Source organism: Myiozetetes cayanensis, unplaced genomic scaffold (assembly GCF_022539395.1).
Source record: "Myiozetetes cayanensis isolate MyiCay16 unplaced genomic scaffold, myiCay2020 scf3, whole genome shotgun sequence".
Classification (NCBI taxonomy): Eukaryota; Metazoa; Chordata; class Aves; order Passeriformes; family Tyrannidae; genus Myiozetetes; species Myiozetetes cayanensis.
Window position 1 is genome coordinate 32,909,812 of NW_026087521.1, and position 15,746 is coordinate 32,925,557.

General features: G+C 43.5%; 1 protein-coding gene across 1 annotated transcript in view; it reads right to left on the reverse strand.

Annotated features, from left to right (window-relative positions):
• PPM1H (protein phosphatase, Mg2+/Mn2+ dependent 1H) overlaps positions 1–15,311 on the reverse strand; it is a 130,554-nt gene extending 115,243 nt beyond the window's left edge. Inside the window, exon 1 of the mRNA XM_050323813.1 lies at positions 15,046–15,311. Coding sequence (XP_050179770.1) covers positions 15,046–15,281 — 236 coding nt within the window. The 5' untranslated portion in view covers positions 15,282–15,311. The remainder of the gene's footprint in view (positions 1–15,045) is intronic.
• Positions 15,312–15,746: the final 435 nt, after the last annotated feature.

The following is a 15,746-nucleotide window of genomic DNA, read 5'->3' on the forward strand; positions in this document are numbered from 1 at the left end:
GCATATGTTCACTTGATTCTTGTGAAGTCTTTTCCAAACAGTACTCCTGCAACACTGAGGAAAGCAGTATAGAGGCCCACAGGTCTGTGATGTTTCTGAAGAGCTGGAACTCTCAGCAGGAGATTCAGAAAGAGAGGAAAAAAATTGATAGGTTTATGGATGTATTTCCTCTGCCTTTTTGAATCAGAAACTTGAGTTAAAATATTACACAGGAACTGAAAGGCAAGAAATAAGACATTTCATGATGCCAGTGGCCAGTAGTAAATTACTTTTTCTCTTGATGAAGTAGGCTTCCTCAGTTCTTAGCTGAGGAAAAGTTCTTACTTTGGAATACCATAAAATAACCACAACAATCTTTGAACAAGAAAATTTGCTTTCTGCAGTGTTTAAATATAGACTCCTAAAATAAAAATACTTCCCACTCTTAAAAAAAGGTGTTGTTTTAAAAGCAATTTCTCCCCATGATGAAAAGCTACACACCACTTTTTGGTATTGTTTGTGCTGACACTTTCAATTTCTTTTCCAGTCTCCATGGAAGGGCCTTCTCCCACACTTTGGCATTTCCTCTATGTACTGGTTTTGTCTGGGATAAAGTTAAATTTCTTCCAGTATCTTGTATGGGGGTATGTTTTCGATTTGTATTGAAAATAGGATTGACAATACAGAATGTTTTCAGTATTGCAGAGTAGGGCTGACAAAATGCCAGCAACTTTTCTGCTTTCTCATCCCACCCCACCAGCAAATGGGCTGGGAGTGCACAGGGAATTCAAAGGGGACAGAGCCAGGAAATCTGACCATACCAGACCCAGGGGATATTTCATACTATATGGCATCATGCTGAGCAATAAAGGTTGGGAGAAAGAAGAAGGAAGAAGTGGGGAGATGTTTGGAGTGATGGCGTTTGTCTTTCCAAGTAGCTGTCATGCAGGATGGAACCTTGCTTTCCTGGGGATGGTGGAACACCTGCCTGCCCATGGGAAGTGGTGAATTAATTCCTTGCTTTGCTTTGCTTGTGCACAGCTTTTGCTTTACCTATTAAACTGTCTTTATCTCAAACCATGAGTTTTCTCACTTTTACCTTTCTGATTCTCGCTCCTATCCCACTGTGGGGGAGTGAGTGAATATCTGTTGGTGCTTAATTTCTAGACAGGGTAAAACCACACTACTCTGAATTATCTTTCCAAACAACAACAATAAACAACTTTGAAAAAATTTTCTCAGCAGTTCAGTTTGTTTCCCGCTAATTGCACCGCCTTCTGCTGCACAAGCAAGTTCAGGTATTTCAGGTGAGAGTGTGAGAAATACCAGGCTAATTCAGGAATGAACACAACCACAGCAGAGCAATCCCCTTAATGCTGAGTAGAGACCTCTGTCATGCAGCAAATATGAAAGGTTCTCTCTTCTCTTCAAGAAGAAAAAGAGGAGGGAGAGATTCTGGGTTTTCATGATACCTGTCTCTAACTTTAAATACCCTTAGATCCAAGGTCTCAGAACTTCATGAAACAGAAGACCCAGACCCACAGTTGTAAAAGATTTCTTTGGTATGTCCTCAAGCAATGCTTTCTGCCCACATACTCTTAGTTACACAGGGAAGAATTACCTTTATCACTGTTTACAACCTCTCATTTTCTGTCATAGGAGCCTCTAGTCCTGTTAAACTTTTCCCCCAGTACAAAAATATTTAGCTTGCTTTCAGTATGCTCTCTCTTGGGTTTGTATGCTTTATTTTTTTTTCCTCTTCTTTCAAATTCCCTGTCTCCTACTTGCTTTTTTCCATAGTCATAATTCCTCTTTAGCTCTGCCAATAATTAAGCACAGTCTTAACACTGAGCACAGTCTTAACACTGCTTTAAATGTAGACAATCCATTTTCCATTATCACATCCCATTTTGACTGTACACTAACACTTTCTTTGGCTTTTTATTTAGTGGAGCAACTGTTTTGGCGTGATTTTCAAAAGGATATCAGAGGCATAACTGTAATTTCAAAATGCGTACCTGTACAACACTACTTCAAATTACCCTTGCCAAACACCACTACATTTCTCCAAGATTAAATCCATCTAGTTACTCACCTAGTGTTTCCAAGTTCTCCAGGGACTCTGATACAATTTCAAAGGGAAAAGAACAGAAATTTCCCTTTTGATTATTTGATAGTGGGAGGAGCTTTGAGGGGTTTTTGTTGCTGTTGTGTTAAAGGCACACAGTTATTTATTTGATAGTCTAAAGAGGTTTTCTAGCCTTAGAGAAAGCTGTGAGGGAGGACAGTAGTCACACCACATACCAAACCATCAGCATTGTAAGCAAGTGCAGGAGAGGTAGTGTGTCTTACACTCTAACCAAAGTGATAGTTTTTATTTGTAAACAAGGCAGTCCCACACTACCTCTCAAAACACCAGCTTGACTAAGCTATAACATTACAACATTTCTTTGCTTCAGCATTGTCTTTCCCAAGCATTTGAACTACTGTGACAGGACCAACACCTGAGGCCAACTTGACACAGAAGACAAAAGTGAACAATACTCCTTTTCAGTGAATTTTCTCCCTCAGGAACTGAACCAAGCAGCTTGTCCAGGCACCTTTCCAGCAGTGCCCCTGCACTCCCTCCCTTCCCTGGGACTCTGGGGGGCAGCTGCCACCCAGACCTCCTTGCTCCAAGCCCCAGAGTCACTGCCACCACAAGAAAGGGCACAAGAGGAGGGGGAACCTGACAGGACCTCAAGGAAAAGCCTCAATTCACTCAAGTTTTCAAAGCTGCAATATCTCAAATTTGCTGCTTGAATGAAAAAGCAATAAGTTCAGTGCTCTGACCTTATCTCTCTCCAGAGCTCCTCACTACAAAGGATTCAGGGGGCATTTGACTCCAAGACCAGCCACACTTATTTTCAATTTCTCCAGCAAACAGTCAAGACATGAACAAGGTATTTTCCTGCCTTCTCCCTTCTTTCCCCTGGAAATAGAAAACAGGTTGAGCTGGTGAGAGCAATGGTTCTTTCTCCCCAGAGAATGGCCACGGGGGAACATGGAACCTGTGAGCACAACTCATCTGCTCAAGTTGCATTTTTTGCCTTTCACACAAGAGAACTCAGCCCTTTGTCCCCACAGCAGTGTGCTGTTTGTGCTCACATAGGGCAGGCTGCAGCATGCTCTGTGCTTGTCACTGAGGTCCTGCCTCTGCCCCTCTGCAGCACCCAACAGCATTTCCAGCCAGGTCACACAGCGCTCCCACAGAAGTCTGTACTCTTGTTCCCTGAGCACTAAAGGACAAACATGTGCCTCAATGGGGAAAAAAGTCCCCATATCATTCACTTCAGGGAGAAGGCACAGCTTTTATTAGAGATCGCTCTGTCCCTGGTCTGCATTAAACCAACCACACCACCAGTTCCAGCGGCAGCAGCAGCAGCCATCACATATCAGCAAATAACACAACCCCAGCATAAACCTCTGGGCCTGCAAAGCCCGGAAGAGCAATCCACAGTGCGCATAAGATGTTCTGTGTCTGTGTTTATACACACACCTAGATATCTGAAAGGATTACGCTCATTTTGTGTTTTCATTTACATGTTCTTGGTTTCAGATTTCTAAATCAGGCTGTGCAACAAAAACTAGAAACTCACTGCTGCCTAAGAGAGTTTCTTCTCTTGATTCCAGTGTGTTTTCAAAGACAGATGAGCCTAATACCAAAATATTTCCCTGTCCCCTCTACAAAAACACTTCACAGAACTAGCTTGTGATTTAGCATTCAGACACTTTTCTCAAACCAAATAAGAATGGAATTACAGCTAATCACATTAGCTATAACTTTTTTCCACTCTAAAAGCAGGATTAAAGGCAGATATGGGGAACTTCCCACATTCCCACACACCAGCTGCATTCTTCCAGACTCAGCTTGCTGAACAGCTAATAGAATTACCATCCACAGACCTAGGATTTTCAGGGATTACTCTGGAGAGGTTGCCAAAGGAACTAACCAGACTGTAATTCCCAGCTTTGCACTTCCAGGCAGGGACAGAGACCTTAAACTGACATTGAGGAGTATGCCGGAGGGAGCCCCAGCCTGAAGAAGTTGCCATCTAGATTTTACAAGGGCTGTGGATACACTAATCTTAATTAAAGTTTGTTGAGAAGAATAAAGAAATTAATTGAAAGCACAGGACTGGAAATGTGATTAATGAGAGGGGTGACAAGGTAAGGGAGAGGGAATCGCCCTCCAAGTCTGATGCTGATTATCATTATTTAAAGACATGAGTGTACATTTAATGTCTTAGCAATTCCTGCATTATGTTTGAGAGCATTTATGACTAAGTTCTCATATTCAAATGGCACATGAAATAGCTGAAAAATTACTATTTTTGTTCAAAGAGTGAGAGGAAGAAGAGGAGAAAAACTTCTATATACATTCTGCAAAATGTAAGTCACTCATATCCAACCAAACATACGCAAAACTTTGATCTATGTCATGACATAAGCAGCAATAATCACTGAGGTTAACTTTGTGATCAGTATTTTCCATTTTGAAATGCCTAACCAAATAAAATCTGAAGGCATGCTCCACCCCCCATGGCACCATACATACAACGCAGGTTTCACTGTATGGCTTTTAAAGTCTTTAAGGGATAAACATCGCAAGTTTGAACTTAGATCAAATCCTTAGGATAAAATGGGGGAAAAAAGAGAAAACTTTCATTTTTTTTCCAGTCAAGATACCTACAAATAACTTCAGCAAAGAGAAATAAAACCTAGTTTAGCTAAATCTAATTCCAACTCCAAAATTTAGCACTCATTCATGAAACAAAGATCCTTAATATAAATTCAGAGGAAAAAGCCCTTTCTTCAAAATGCTGTTTTAAAAACCGCTTATAACCAGCAATTTATGGAACTTAGTTTTATTGCACAGGCTTCTTGCAAAGCATCACATACTGTTGAACAAATGAAAAAAACAAGACCCTCACTCAGGCTGCCAAGGCACATGCACAGACGTGGAGCCAGTGGAATGAACAGTGAGGGAGGATGCAAAGGGGACAGAGGAAGAGGCACTAAGCTCCTCCCATAGCCACTGCAACCAACAGAGATGAGACCCTTTGCACTCCTGGATGAGCACAGCTGTTCAGCTGCTTCATGAGCCTGGTCAGCAAGGCAGGGACATGAATTTTACACAGCAGTTCTCACCTTGGAAACTGATTATTCAATGCAACCACTGGAAGAGGAACCCACTGGAGAGGACCCTACTCTCAGTTACAACACTTGGGCCTGCAGCAATTTAAGGAGTGCTCTTCCCAACAAGAAAGGAAGGTTTGCTTCCCACTATTGTTTCACAGCTTCTCACTCTCTCCTCCTCATGGACAAGCAGCACAGATTATGAATCAAAAAGGAAAAGTCCAAAACCGATGATAAAACAGCAACTACCCTCAAGAGAGAGGGGAAAGAATAATAATTAATAATATCAATTAATAACAATTATAATATCAATAATTAATAATTGATACTTAATAGCAACTATAACAATAATAACTATCATCATTATTATTTTTGTTGCTGTTATAGTTACTAAAATTATCAGTACCACTTTTGGCAACTTCTTTTTCCAGCACTAGTCCTCCTTTCCTTCAAACTGTTTCAAAACTCACCAGAACCCACCAGATACCAAAGTAGCAGTGGCAATAGTATTTTCTTAGCGTTCAAAGAGCTGTGTCTTTACACACCACACCTAACAAAAGGACAAAACCTTTGCCCAGGTAGCTCATCATAGAAAGGTTTCTGGTTTACCCCAGGGAAAGGTTATCAAGTTTCTCATGGCTAGGTAACGGCTGAAATTGCTCTTTTGGGTAGAACTGAGGGATGAGAACTCACATCACATCTGTCCACATGGTGACCTGCCACATCTGGAAATACAGGTATTTCTGATGAACTGCAAGGTACTTTTTTTTTCTCTTTTCAAGACTTCTGCACAAAATTGACCCCTGTTCAAGTTGTAAGAGCTGGAGATGTGTCCTCAGTCCCACCTCCAGCATAAGCCCGCACCAAGGACTAGATTGTTAGTTCTGACTGCAAGGTATTTTATGGCATTATAAACATGCACTACATATTACCTGTTTCTGAGGAGGTCTCTAACACATACCTAAAGATAGAGTAATCATACTTGGCCTGAATGAATCAATGCTGGCAGGAAAAGAAAAAAAGAGGAAAAGAAAAAAGGTCTGCTGCAGCACTTGGCTGGAGCTGGATCTCTTTTGTCTCTCTGCAGGGAGTTTGGAAAGCAGAAATTATCATAACAGGACATAAAGGACAGAGGCACAAACCAGGGAAATCCAGAAGGACTCACTGGGGGCATAGCAGAGAGAAGAAAAGAACTCACCTCTTGTCTGTACCTTTACACAATGGGGTAGATGCACAGGACAGCACAAAAGGCACATAGCTATGGGACCAGTAGATTAAAGAAAAGAAGAAATTAACTACAAAGACGTAGAAAACAGAGCTATGCCTAGGAAAGAATAATCTCACAGACCTCTAGTGCCAGTCCAAGGACACTTTCCCACAGGATTTCTGAAGCAGTGGCATGCTGGACATCAGATGCAATCAAAGTTCAATCTGTTTCTTCCTTACTGTAGCAGAATACCACCATGGAAAGCATGAAAACAATGGCACATGGTCTCCTACTCTTTTCTCCCACCCTCTCTCCCTGAAATCAGGCAAAGTTGACTGTAGTGTCATTATCACGGCCTACAAAAAAGCCTGAACAGCACCAAAAACAGTCAGTCAAGATTGACTACACCTCTTGGTAATATTTCTAAAAGAAGAAAGAGGGAGGGAAAAAAGAGATTGGAAATGGTTATTTACCTTTATGCCACAGTCACCACCAGGACCTTGGACCTCCTTTCACAGGTTCTGACATTGATCATAGAATTAAAAACAACCTGGCATTATGACATGTGAAAATGATGCACAGACAGATCTCACCACACCAGGGGAGAGAGAGGATGACAAGATGTTGTTATCTTTTTTCTTGGGGGACCTGACCCATTGACTCCTGCTCATCTTGGGGATGAAGACCATTTAGGAGAAGGTGCATTTAGGCCACAAAGAGGTTCTCTAAGGACACACCACTGCCCATATCCCTGTACCTCAAGCAGCTCTGGACTCCCTCAGCAGATTCTCTTCCCCTTAGGGCTGTGTTAAATACAGATCCCAAACAATAAGCAAAGATCTAGATTTCCCACCCTGCTTCATGCCAGAAATTTGCCTGCCCGCCACATCACAGTAATAACTCTTCTTAATCAAGTTTCTTTTTCAGACCAGCATGAGTGCTGAGTCACATACAGAGTCCATATTTTGGCATTTCCCAACTATGCGTTGCCCACATCCCCTCCTGCACTATCCACTGCACTTGCTAACAATGACTGCCTAAGCTTGGTGTTATTTTTATCCTTCCCCATCTCAGACTTCAGCAATTAAATCATGCTGCAATCAAGAACCACAGACATCCCTTTGGCTGGCTTTACCTTAGCACGGCTTCCCCTGAAGGAATACTGGGTGCAATGTTTATTTGGAGAATGTTAAACTCTGCAGACAAACACTTGCCTTGAATACAGTATTGGGAGGAGGAAACACACCTGCCTCCAGTCATTTTATGAGCTTAATCTATTGAACAGCTCACTCAGCATCAACCACTTAGCACCCTGCCACTTAGAACCACAAGTACAGCTGGCAGCATCTACTAGACAGTAAGTGTGATGGTGGATGGGGAAGACAGCAGTGAAGCCAGCCAAATGGCTTCAGTCGACCTGCTGGCCACCTCCTACCAGCTTGAACTTCTGTAAATACCATGCAATAAACCTTCCACCCCATATCTGTTGGACCTGGGGGGTGGAGGGGCTCAAGACAAGCTTGAATTTCTCTCACCAATTCTGCTAACTGTTTTGCACCCTGAGCACTTGAAACTGTGACCTACTCTACCTGACCTATGATCAGGAAACCACTCGGGATAATACTGTGTATTGTAGCTGGCCATCCCAAACATATATCCCATCAGGTAAATGTGATTGGCCAAATGGGAATCAAATCTTACAAGTCACCTTTCTCTTTCTGTTCAACAAGAAGGAAGAAAAAAAAAATCATTAGACAGAGAAAAAAGGATTACAGTCAGTACTAGGGTGCTGTTGCCCAGTAGGACCTCTTGCATTTTAGAGCAGCAAGTTCAACCAGAAGAGAAACCCAAAAGGATGTGCATAAAGATCCAGGTTAGAAGTGACCCAGGAGCCTCTATCTTTCTGCTAAATGCTGCTTCAGCACAGATATAACACCTACTCCAGCCCCATGCAAAGTTGCAATATTTGCTCTGCCCAAATCATCTCCCTGTACTCATTAACAGCACTGTCCCACTCCAAGTCTTACTTGGGATTCAGCTCACATAGCTGATTTAACCTAATCCTTAAACCCACAAACCATATTTATTTCTCCAGTGGCACACAGATCCCATCACAGGAATGACCTGTACTTTGCAGCCCTGCTTCCTTTCAAGGTCAAACTGAGCATATTTTATTTGATCACATTCACAGTTCACCCTGAGGGGCACAGCTCTGTCAGATTACTTTATGCCCTGATGATAACTGCGCCAAGCCATTCCCAAGTGATGCAGCTGCAACCAAGACAAATGAACAAAGCTGGAGTATTTGCAGGTCACATCTGCTAACTGCCACCTGTGCCAAGGCAGAAGGGGCCAAAGGGAGGCTACCTGGGAGGACACAGTCACCCTCTGGTTTCAGAAGCTGGGGCCATGCTCAAGCAAACCTTTCAGAAACATGTGAGACACCACAAGTCTCAAGCCTCTGAGGCACTAGCAATATGAGATAGCTTAGAGGGATGAATTTCATACTTGTCTCATTAGGAATCATGTTTGTGCAACTTACACAACATTAAAAATACCTGAACACATGATTTACCTTTTTTTCCCTTCTTTATTTTTCTCCTTTTACCTCTGTTAGTTCTAAGAAATCAGAGACCACATAGGAAAAGCCAAGCACACAACGGCAAGAAAAATAACTGTGTTGTCAAAACACAAAACCTAAAACTCAGGACTCGTTCTCCACATCCTTATCAAATCTCTTGCCAAAACTTATCCTTACTGCTCCATTTTCTTCACCTGAAGAAACCAGTACATTTACACAGGTACATTTCTCCAAGGTTATTCTGAAATAAATATTAGATGCTATAGCATAAGCTCTTACACAAGGAAAGGGATTTCTGAAGCTCTTAAAACTATTATTATGCACAGAAGAGTAATTCATGCACAAGAAGAGTGGTCTTTAGGTGCGTGTAAGGGACTTCAGTTTTTAGCTCATTCATCAGGTCCTACTGAGTCTTATGTTCTGAACTACAAAAAGAAAAAAGGAACATAATTTTATCAAGACAAAGAGAATTGCAAACAATTTTTTATTAAGTTTAAAAAGAAAAGCAATTAATTACTTCTGTGCACTTAACCAGAGAAGACAGCCAAACAGAGCAAGATAAAAAAGTACTCCTTTTCCCAGGACTATCATCCTCCTGAAATTTGTACCAAACAGAATACCTATAAGAATGTGTTTACTGATGGTGTACGAGTCATGCTCCCAGCTGAGGATTAGAAAGACTAGCTCCCAGAATTGAGACTGTAACTTTCAATTCACAGAAGCAGGACTGTGGTGTTATCTCCTGTTAGTAAGAGGTAATGAGGATTAGAATAAGTGATCAGTAGTTACAAGCCCTATGGTATCCTCCAACGTCAAAATATTATTCAACTCAGGACAAGCAATTTCTGTGTTTTGGCTTACCTCAACTCACAGAGGTGTTAACTTTCACTTGCTTCAGATTGTTATTACAATGCTTAACATTTGTATAAATAGTTTGGTCTAGAAATAACATGAAAGGTACTTCAGGTGGAAAAATAGTTCTGTGTTATCTTAACAAAATATTTATGATCACTGAGAAAGGCTGGAAGTTATTTTAACAGAAACCTCCAGTCAATTTTCACGTGGGTTCATTTCCTACAAGCTAAGTAACACAGCATGAGAAAACATGATGCAACATCATCAGCCTTACAAAACAACCAGTGCTTAGAGTAGGGAAAAAAAAATCCATAAACTTCCCCCTCTTCTTTTCATTTTGAACTGTAACAACTTGCCACTGTAATAATGCCGTAGAAGGACACAGTCATCACACTTCATCTACAGCTCTGCATTCATTATGGGTCAGTAGCCACCACACCACAGAGAAAATGTAATTTCTACTGCAGGCCTGCAGTGCAGAGAAACCATGGTATCTCCTAAATGTAACATTATGGAAAAGGAGCCTGGACTTTGCCTCATCAAACAAAAGGCACCGGTGGGATAAAAAAATTGGCTCTATAAGCCAAGAAACACACACACCAGTAAAGTCAAGTTTCTGGACATGTATTCTAACTTGAAACTGCAAAGATATCTAAAGTTTCGTTTAGAAATTTATTTTTTAAAATTAATTTTAAAAGGCAGGCAAAAGTGTCCTTTGCATAAGGTCACAGACAACATACAATTAACCTTTCCCCCAGTCCCTTAAGTGTGTTTAATAGCACCTTTTGATGTTCTCCAAAGAGATGGTAGAAAAGCAGGAGCAAAGAGAGGAACGCATGAGACACAGGAGCACCTAGTTATGGTCCCATCCCCAGGATTCATACAGTTTAGAAAAGTGACTATAGTACTGAATTCTGGACTACCAGAAATACAATTCAAAATAGATGGAAAATTATTAATCTCATTTTTCTACCGCAAAATGCTGCTCTGTTGCAGTTTCTCTGCAACTCCACCAGCATGAGCAGCAGGCTAGTTCTTTGTCATTTGCAAATTTAGCATCTATTTTATCATACCATATGTAGTCAAGGTAGTTCAACCAGGAGAGCAAGGCTCTGCTACATCCTGTTCGTCCTCTACCTTCACAGAGGGAACAAGATAAAGCAGAAGAGGAAAAGGTGAAAAAAAAATGTTCTGGGCAGAGTTTGGACGCAGTGAATACCATCTGAGTCACTTCACATTACATACTCTGTGCTACTGCCTCTACTTCAGTGCTTACTTTCAGAGTTTAACTCTGGAGCTGAGGACAGATTAACAGCAGCAGCTCTGCAGGGAAGAGGTTGTAACACATTGAAAATAGCACAGAAAGTGACCAAAAAGAAATTTCCCTTCAATTAACAGGGCAATCCAAGCAGAAGCTCAGAAACCAGCTCAAGTCTCAGACAGGGAAAGGTCTAAAAAAGCCCAGTGGCCTCAGGAGTGCAGCTGCTTGCAGAGGGGAGGAAAGGCAACAAGTAAATAAAGTGTCAGGCAGGATCCCTCCCAACCCTCCTTTCTCAAATAAATCAGTTAACTTTTCAGAGAGCAGCAAATCTCCTTACTCCTCTGGGTTTAAGGCAGACTTGAAAGAATGTTTGTTAACAGACTACCTTCTCCCTGGGTCATTCCTGATGCACATTGGCTAACCTCGGGCAGAAAACTATGTTAAGGATGTTCTTGATTAAAAAGAAAAGTTTATTTCTAAATTATATTATTTTATTTATTAATTTTTGTTTAAAGACAATTAAAAAGCTTACTGTATGTGGGATACAATTTTCATTTTGCTTCTATGGAGTTTGATAACCATTATACAAGTGTCAGCGGTACAAGAGTATCTCTTTGAAACATCTACTGGCCTTTTGCCATCCTGTATTATGAGGTGAAATGAAATTCAAGGTCTCAGGTCTCCCATGGACAGAAGAGATAGCAGGACAATCGTTTCAGAAGACAATTTTCAGGTTGCTTACTGACTAAGGAAAACTGAGTCCCTGTGGGATTCCCAGTGAAATTTCAGGAAGCAATGATGTTTTATCCCAGCATCAAGAATATTTTTGAAGATTTCGTTTGCCTGCCTACATGCTTTGCATAATGATCACACTATTAAAAGAGGGAAAGCTAATAATAAAAAATAAAGGCTAATTTACATTTCACTACATAATATCAAAGATAATTAGGTAATTTTAAAAATAAGTTAAAAAATATTACACGGATGAGCAATATGGCAAAAATACCCATTACAATAAAATTTTAGTCCAAGAGAAGTAGAAAAAGGAGAAGTGCTTGTTCCAGCGGAACAAGTCAGAGGAATAGGCATATACCACACAGATCTTAGGGAGAAGAGATAGTCAACAGGGTGAGCTTCTCTGTAAATACATTTTTTAGTAAGAAATACTGATCCTCGGGAATCAAAGAAACATAAGGATTTCTCTGAAATATTCTGTAGACTCAGACTGCATGGGAACATCACATAGACATCAGTCCTGCATGGGAACCAAGTCCAACCCCAAAATGCCTTTTCCATCTTGGATGAAACACCAACACTACAACATCAAGGAACTCCAGGACTCCAGGATCATCTGTAAACTGACATGTTTTACAACTAAAACAAAGTTCATGAAGTAAAAATCCCCCGTGTCCAGAAGCATTCCCACCAATAAAACACTGAAATCACTTTTCCTGTTTTGCTAAAACATGAAAACACAGAAAAGGCTCAGGCAAACTGGACCTTGCCACACTGCGGGTATGGTACAACTTTTCTGAGGTCTTCATATCAAAGCAAACTAGTAAAATGTGAGTTGAATGGCTAACCTTTGTGTTATGTCACAAGCTGCTTGTGAGAATACCAAACTTCCTCCTAACATTCTTGCAAATGCTCACTTGCACTATAACAAAAGGTAAACACTGCTGTGACAGTTTCCTTGATATAGACACCAATAAAATGCTAAATATTAGGATGAAAGTACTTTATCCTCTGCTTTCCCCAGGCCAACAGAACATGTACAAAAGTAATTTCACTTTCCTGGTATTTTTTCCATTTATTTTCTCTATGTAACTCAAATGAGTTTTCCAAAAGAAAAACGTAGTTTCAATGTATACCTCCCAGCAAGTCTTGCAATTATTTTCAGAAAGCCTGATAATAACTCAGTAGGAGTAAAAAAAAAATAATACTTGGCAAAATCTGAATTTATCTGTATTTTCTTCTTTTTCTTTATTCATCAACGCTTTGTCTTTGGAAGACAATGCAATTCTGGCGGAACTGCTTTCCTCTCAGCTTCTGCACAGTGAGCATTTTGATATCTTCTGGTTACAATGAAACTCCATTTTGGAACACCACATCCATGTTTCTGGGAAGAGCCTGGTAACACATTCACTATTTTTCTCTCTCTAACAAGTACAACCTTTCACTTAGCTCTGCTCCACTAACACTAGAGTCAGTAACTGCAAGGGAAGGGAATGAGACCAAAGAAAAAAAGGAAAAAAAAAAACAAATCACAACACCAAAGATAAAGCAAAAGGCCAACCTCTTTTCACATAGATAACAATAGAAACTGAGAAAACCAGTGCACACCTCCCAATTAACCAAACTGCTCAAAGCTCAAGAGGGAAAACAACCCTGGTATACTGTTCTGGTTTCCTGATCACCAGAGCCATTTACTGTATCTCCAAACACTCCCTCACATCAGATGTCATAAACAGGGTCAACCTGCCCTTTCACTTTCCAGCACCCATGTCTTTCTGCTCCCATAGTCTCAGAGAAGCTCACAGGCAGCAGTGGATGTGCATACCTGGGAGCCAGAGAACTCCCTTCCACTTTGTCACCAACTTGCAATTACAGTTACTTGCTGAAAACCACAGCACTTCACCTCACCTAAAAATAGCAGCATGTATTTGCTTTGGTAAAGAATTGCTTTTTAAGGAACTATTATAGTAGCAGAACAATTAGAGCTTATTTTAAAATATATAAAATTATAGTTCCTGGGGAAATTGCTCAGTAGTCTATTTAATTCTTTAATAATCTGAGGGGAACAATCAAATTTAAAATTCTTTAAACCTCTCGTCCAATTTCAGCATCCCCCAATGATAGAACAAGCTCTTAAATAAAGCTGGTGAGTGGTCATTAACAATGTGAAGACTTCACTGTAGTTTTTGCAACAGTTTTTTGGGGAATTCATGTATGCCTGAAGAGACTACAGCAAAACAGCTTGTAGTCTGTAGTTTTGTTTAACTTCTGTAATCTCAGAGCTGGTAGCAACACGAATGGCGATTCATGTTCAAGACTTAGAGAGTAACAGAAGGAAACCAAATACTGAATCCTGCACCCAGTATCACCAAGAAAAACAATGTGTCTACCGATACAGCAACCAAGTCCAAGGACATCCCTTGACTCTGAAGCTACTCCCACTGCCAGCTGGGTGCATCCAAACGAACACTGCCTTTTGCCTGGCTGGCAAGGCTACAACCAGGTCCTGATCAGACACCCTCTAAAGTAAATACCATGATAAGAGTGAGTCAGGGAAACAAACCACAGGGAAAGCCAGCCCAGCTTTGGGGTTTGCTAATGGATTTTTCTTTCAGTTTGGAGCTTGTGTCCCTCAAGTGTCTCCTCAAACTGGAAAGCACTTAGGGAATTGTGACCAGCCACCACTAGCGAGTGTGTCGGCTGCCAGGTCCACAGGAAGGTGTCCCAAACACCACACGTTTCACCATTCCTGGGCACCAGGAAGCATTTACCAAACTGTGTTTCCTTCCAAAGGCCCTTTTCACTCCAAGATCAAGGACCGAGACTTTTGTTCACCGGCGGGTACCCCATCCTCAGCCCCTGCTCCCCCAGAGCCGTCACTGCGAGTAGAGGAGCCCGGTGCTGCCCCTTGCCATCCTTCGCCCGTCCGGGTACCGGCCACTCCCGCGGGGACTTTCAAGGGCAGCAGACCATGCGCATCCTCGGGCTCCCAGGAAGGAGCTGCCCAGGTGAAGAGCTACATTCGGGGCCGGACACACGGCGCCGCGGATGCCGCCCACCCCGCCGCTCCCGCTGCCCGCGGCGCCGCGCAGGCCCCGGGCTGCGCTCCCGCCGCCTCCGGCAGCGCCGGCACCGCCGGGGGAGGGTCCCCCGGCATCGCCGCCTTTCGCCGCTGGTGCTCCGGGAGCGGGGGCAATAGGCTCGGCCGCGCTCCACCTGCTCGCCGCGGCGGCCGCGGTCCATACTCACTCCGCGTAGCCCGTGGTCCAGGGCAGGCGCCGGGTGTCCTTGTTGAGGATGAGGATGGGGCGGGCGATGTGATCGGCGGAGCACTCCACCTCGTCCGGGGACAGTCCCAGGAACTCGGGTCTTCCGTAGGGGAAGCGGAGGGGCAAGTCCGCGCCGCTGCCGTGGTCGGCGCCCGCGCTGCCAGCCATGATGCCGCCCATGAAATTGGCCACGGCGGACTTCACCCGCGTGAGCATAATAGTACCCCCGCCGGCGGCGGCAGCGCCGGGGCCGCCGCGCGGGGCGGGTTGCGGGGCGCGCCGGCGGGCAGCGCTGCGGCGGCGGCGGCTCCGGCAGCGCCCGCCGCGCTCCCGCAGTGGGGACGCCGGGCCGCGCACAGCGGGGCGGGGGAACGGCGGGCTCAGGGGCAGCCGCGGGGCCGCGGCCTCATTGCAGGTTTCCCCCTCCCGGCGCGGCGCTGGGTGAACTCAGCCCGGCGGCAGTGGCTGCTGAGTCATGTGATAGCGCGGCTGGATTCGCCCGGGCGCTTCCTGCTCCTCCCGCGGCACCGGCGGGCTCCTGGCACACGCCGGGCACGGGCGGCCACCGCCCCCGCCCGCCTCCCGCGCCGGGGGGTGGCCCGCGGCAGGTGCGCGGCGGGCGGAGCCTCAGCCCGGCGGGGCCGCCCCGACTCCCGCAGCGGTGCGGCCGCGACCCGCGGT